Here is a 6,262-nt window from a genome sequence, read left to right as displayed (position 1 = left end):
AGACGCTGCTGCCCGTCTTCGGCCTGTGTATTTCAAAGCCAGCAATTGGATGGTTATCCCGCCATCGATCGGCTTTATAAGTTCCAAGGTGGTAGTGGAACTGTTGTTATCCCTTCGTCGCCTCTTACGACACCCACGGGATGACAGGGAGTGGCTATATTCTTTAATACCCTAGTCACATCCTGATGAAATCTAAATGGGACAACACGAAAAGTACCCGTCGAAATGAGAACGTCCTTTTATTAAAGTTAATTAGCAAAAAAGAAATCACATAATTAAGGATATATTGGATAATACAGATTTTTTATTATTTATTAATCACAGTGACGAATTACTCACATTAACTGAGTAACGTTATTCATAAACAACTTTTTGTTGGTTCAAATAAATTAATTAAAAAAAAAAAACAATGTCTTTGAATCCTTTTTCGATATAACACTCATTGACTTAGCTTCTTAATTTAGACATCTTGCACGTTTCATTTCCGCTCATTGGTTCATTATATATTATAAGATCAATCGTAACACAAGTAAAACAATGATCAGTAGGTCATTTTAGTTTAGTTAATTAGTAGCATCATTTATGACCACGCTCCTTGCTTACCATTAACCTTTAACAACTGTCTTAAGTTTGTCGTCCTTAAGTGTCATTACATCATTACAGCCTATACAGTCCACTGCTGGACATAGGCCTCCACAAGTTCGCGCCAAAAATGCGCGAACTCAACACCAAAAACGAAAAAAATGTAAATACATAAAATAGCATTCTTTTCTGTTTTCTTTTTAAAGTTGACTGAGGTTAAAGGATCATTTTGACACAAAAGTAAACTGGTCAATAAAATGGTCAAACAAATCAAAAGCAAAACTTTCGTTTACGATTGCACTCTAGGGCACGACAAGCGTGTTCGCGGTTGGAGAGGGACGGAAAGCGACTCAGCGCATGCGTTGCCAAGGTTACGCGCCGCGCCCGCATCCCGCACTTCGATTGAGAGCCGAAAATCTGGTACTGCGCATCCAAGGTTTATATTGAACTTATGCGCCGCCTATATATACCTACTAAGTTAAGATACTCGCATATCTACTGAAATCCCATAAACGATTTTAGAATTACCAGATAATTAAATTAAAGTTTATATGAAAATAGTATTTCCGAAATAAACCTTATTATTTGTTCAAGAATATATTAATCACGAAATATAAGAAAATGTGGAAGTGTTGAATAGGCGGGGTACGCGTGCCAAAACTAAGCGGAACGCTTATTTGACTTAAGTTACCAGGAAACATTGCGTTAAATCACTTGTCGTACTCATCGTTCACATATCTTTGTTTTGCAGCGAAAAGGCCTTACTGTTCCATTTTACAATTGATGCAATGAAAATGCAAAAATGATAGCAGAAGAAGAAATCTAAAGAATGGGGTTATTTTTTACGACCGGAAAATAACGATATATTCTTTAATTTAAAACAACTGGAACAAATAGTATAAATAATTCAAACTGAAATAAACTTTATGGTCTTAGTAAAAAAGCTTATTATAGTTAAGACATATATGGCTTTCCTTCTGGGAGGTTCGCGCCACGAAATTGATATTTATTTTCGCTACTCAAGTAGGGATATATAATTATAATAATAAAAATGCATGTTGCCAGTGTGTTGCAATTTATTTAAAAAAAAATGCCTGTCTGCTTGGTTGCGAAAAACTACAAATTTGAAATAGGTATTTTGATTGAGAATGTATTTAATATGTATTTTAAGGTTTCCTAAAGACGCTACTGACAAAGAGAAATGGATAGATGCAACTGGTGTCTGGTAGAGTTGATTGGATGCCGACAAAATCAAGCACGATATGTTCTGAAGATTTTGGAATAAAACTTCTTTAAGCACGTTTGACTTGAGCGGGGAGTAAGCTGATAAATGTGTGACTAAAAAACGTCACGAAAAGTGTGACCGGACGAGGCGAACGAAGCAAGAAAGAGGTGCGAGCACAAAGTTTCAATATGACTCTTTCTCTGATAGCCAGTTATCTTTCGTATATCTAAGAACGATTTTCAAGAATTCCGTTGCCACAGGGTTATAACAATAATAGGAATATACAAAATGACTTCATATTGGCTTCTGTTACACTTATTTTCTTACAAATGAAACTTAAAAAAAAGGCTTGACATACTTAAATATAATTTTATTGAGTAAATTAATATTACGATCGGTTCTAATGTTTAATGGTCATGCCGTTGTCGTTGAGGTAGTTAGATCCCGTGATTCCTCTAGCCTTGTCGCTCGCGAGGTACAAGATCAAGTCTGCCATTTCCTCCGGCTCCGAGACTCTGTTGAGAAGGGTCATGGGACGAATATCGTTGAAATCGATTGGTGATTTAGCGTTTTCAAAGAAGTCAGTCCTCACTGGTCCAGGGCTGACCGTGTTTACTCTCACACCGTGAACTCCCAACTCCGCCGCAGCGCAGACGGTGAAATGGTTCATGCCTGCTTTTGAAACGTAGTAAGCCGCCAATCCTGGACCGATCGGTGCAATTATTCCTGCATTGCTCGATATGTTCACAATGTTACCCTTGGTCTTGATCAGGTACGGCGCAGCTAGGGACGTTAAATGAACGCAAGAGCGAAGGTTGATACTCATGACGGCGTCGTACGACGACATCATATCATCGGCAAGTAGTCCCCCGTTGTTTATCGTGACGCCCACGTTGTTGACCAAGACGTCGATTTGTCCAAACTTCTTGACGGTTTCGTTAATGATTTGTCTCGCATCATCGTCCTTAGAGACGTCCGCGAGGATCACGAGCGGCGAGTTGCAGCGCGCGGCCACGGCCGAGATCTTCTTCTCGTTGCGACCGACCATCACGACGCGAGCTCCCTCGTCGCTGAACATCTTCGCCGCGGCGGCTCCGATGCCGGAGCTCGCTCCTGTTACAATGACGACCTTGTTCTTGAAACTCATCGTGATGTTGTCGTTACAATTGCTCAAGTGAAACTAATGCTTGTAATACTAAGCAGATCCTTTTATAATCAACCGAAGCGCGCTTTACCATTATCATTATGCAATAAACACTTATCTAATATCTACTGTTATCCGTCCCTGATTTGTTGACAGCTTTATTATTTTGCTAATAAAAGTACTGTTGCATAATATGTCGCAATATTCTTTACGTGTTTTATTTGGTTATCTGTACCAAAAAATAAACAGTATCAAGTTCAATTACGTATTCTTAGAGTATACATTTTGGTTTTCATTGTCTTTCCCACGCACACCCAGTAACGTTTTAATTTATTCAACAGTTTTACCTGATGAAGTTTTAAGGCACTAAGAAGGACAAAAATGAAAGAATAACAGTTTTTGTTCAAATACTGATTACAGAATTTCGACAAACAAAGTAGCTTCAGAATTAGTACTTCAGAAGATTATTACTTTTAGTTTCATAATTGTGTTTGCTGGCAAATGAAAAAAAAGGGACTTCAATTACATTGACAAGTAATACAATGTAGGTAGGCGAAAAAATAGTCAAGTAAATAGGCATTATGAAAGATTACTCCAAAAGTTGTAACCAGATCTAGGTTAAATTTAAATGTGACGCCACAATAAACATCGACTTTTGCTTAAATTAAAAGTCATCAAAACGGTACACTCAGTAAAAAGTTATGCGGATTTTTGAGGGATTCCCTCGATTTCTCTGGGATCACATCATCATATCCTAGTTTCCTTATCATGGTACAACACTTAGGATATCTTCTTTCTAACAAAAAAAGAATTACTTACCAAAAAAAAGTTCATAAACAACGAATTTATCCCCGAACATACATTAAAAAAAAAATACAGTCGAATTGAGAACCTCCTCCTTTTTTAGAAGTCGGTTAAAAAACGGGCAAATTGAGTAACCTCCTCCTTTTTTGAAGTAATACGTGCGCGCTTTTATAAATTAAATAGCTCTATAAAACTTAGAATACGTTATTTTGAAAACTTTTATTTAATTTCTCGTTATGTTGTTACTGTTCTGCTTCGGTTATTATATTTTAGTTTCATACAGAATTTCGTGAAATCATTCATCTCGTTAAACCATACCTAACTTTCTTTAAACTGTTGTTTTAAACGCCTTTTCAGTAATTGATTGCACAATATTAATCAATATTAATCACGGCGAATACATTTTAAAACGTTTCATAATATTTCATACATATTATTACATCATATTACACAGCCGTGCCGTGATAGTACTAGATAAAGTACCTATACCTATACCTATACGAACTTTTTAATTATTTGTGGAAATCCGTACGGTAATAAAAATAAAACATTTTTCTCATAGAATAAACAGTCCCATTCTTAGAAGAAAGTAATCCTAAATATTTTCTTCATTTCTTCACGGTCTTCTAAAAGCTTTTGATATATCTACGGTAATGGCAAGTCATAATTTCTCATTAATTTTGATAGTGTTTATTGGTTCAAAGACTTCATTTTTAAAAATTTATTTTAATTTAAACACTAGGACGTTACAAAATAATTTTATAATGCTAACACTTTAAGAAATAGTTATGAACAGAACAAATATTACTATCATCATCATCATCATCATCAGTCACTTCAGCATATCGCAGTCCGCTGCTGGACATAGGACTCCACAAGTGCGCGCCAAAAATGCCGTGAATTCATGTGTGTTGCCTTCTTTCTTCTTAACCGACTTCGAATAAAGGAGGAGGTTCTCAATTTGACTGTATTTTTTTATGTATGTTATTTCAGAACTTTTGACCGGGTGGACCGATTTCGACAATTTTTTTTTTAATCGAAAGGTGGTGTGTGTCATTTGGTCCCATTTAAACTTATTCGAGATCTAACAATAACTTTTCGAGTTATATCTAATAATGCGTTTTTAATTGACACTTTTTTCGTCGAATTACGTTGTATTATACCGCATAACTTTCTACTGGATGTACCGATTCTGATAATTCTTTTTTTATTGGAAAGGGGATATCCCTAGAAATACCTATAAGGAAACCAGGATCTGATGATGGGATCCTAGAGAAATCGAGGGAAACTCTCGAAAATTTGCAATAACTTTTCACTGGGTGTTTCGATTTTGATAATTTTTAATTTAATCGAAAGCTGATGTTTATCATGTGGTCACGTATAAATTTTATCGAGATCTGATAACTACTTTTTGAGTGATCTTTGATAACGCGTAGTTACTTGACTATTTTTTCGTCGATCTACGTTGTATTACTCGTCGATGCAATTGAAGTCGGTTTTTTACATACATAAAAAATAATTGTGTTTGCTCGTAAACGAAAAAAAAACACAGACTTCAATAAAAACCGACTTCAATTACATCGACAAGTAATACAACGTAGATCGACGAAAAAATAGTCAAGCAACTACGCGTTATTAAAGATTACTCAAAAAGCAGTTATCAGATCTCAATAAAATTTATATGTGACCACATGATAAACATCAGCTTTCGATTAAATTAAAAATTGTCAAAATCAGTACACCCAGTAAAAAGTTATTACGGATTTTCGAGAGTTTCCCTCGATTCCTCTGGGATCCCATCATCAGATCCTAGTTTCCTTATCACGGTACCAAACTAGGGATATCCCCTTTCTAACAAAAAAAGAATTATCAAAATCGGTACATCCAGTAGAAAGTTATGCGGTATAATACAACGTAGGTCGACAAAAAAAGCGTCAAGTAAAAACACATTATTAGATATATAACTCGAAAAGTAGTTGTTAGATCTCAAATAAATTTAAATGGGACCAATTGGCACACACCACCTTTCGATTAAAACAAAATTTGTCGAAATCGGTCCACACGGGCAAGTTCTGATGTAACATACATTAAAAAAAAAATACAGTCGAATTGAGAACCTCCTCCTTTTTTGGAAGTCGGTTAAAAAATACAGTCGAATTGAGAACCTCCTCCTTTTTTGGAAGTCGGTTAAAAACGGGCCTATCATTTAGTGTCGACTACAATATTTTTAATTTATTTGCAGTTGTTCACAGAATATTTTTAAAGTTTATTTTTGTAATTATCCTCTGTAATGTCGAAAAGTACAGTAGTATTTGGTTAATTAAAGTGGGTCAAATATCTATTTGTGCGTTTACCGTAATAGTTACGAACTTTAGGTGTTGCCAGTTTGTTTAGTGTAATTTTTCTTGTCGTAATTTTGTTTTTCTTTTTTTAATTTGTTATATCAATCAAGAAATAGAATAAACTATTATCATCATCACCTCACTTCAGCCTATCGCAGTCCACTG

The 6,262-nt window shown here is 35.4% G+C and overlaps 1 protein-coding gene across 1 annotated transcript; it reads right to left on the bottom strand.

The window, feature by feature from the left end:
- Positions 1-2,162: 2,162 nt before the first annotated feature.
- On the bottom strand, positions 2,163-2,986 carry LOC123670484 (3-oxoacyl-[acyl-carrier-protein] reductase FabG-like). The gene has a single exon (XM_045603977.1). The coding sequence runs from the start codon at positions 2,952-2,954 to the stop codon at positions 2,208-2,210; it is 747 nt and encodes a 248-aa protein (XP_045459933.1). The 5' UTR covers positions 2,955-2,986; the 3' UTR covers positions 2,163-2,207.
- Between the last annotated feature and the right edge of the window lie 3,276 nt (positions 2,987-6,262).

Source organism: Melitaea cinxia, chromosome 4 (genome assembly GCF_905220565.1).
Source record: "Melitaea cinxia chromosome 4, ilMelCinx1.1, whole genome shotgun sequence".
Classification (NCBI taxonomy): Eukaryota; Metazoa; Arthropoda; class Insecta; order Lepidoptera; family Nymphalidae; genus Melitaea; species Melitaea cinxia.
The sequence above is the reverse complement of the archived record's forward strand: the minus strand, read 5'-3'. Positions and strand labels throughout refer to the sequence as shown.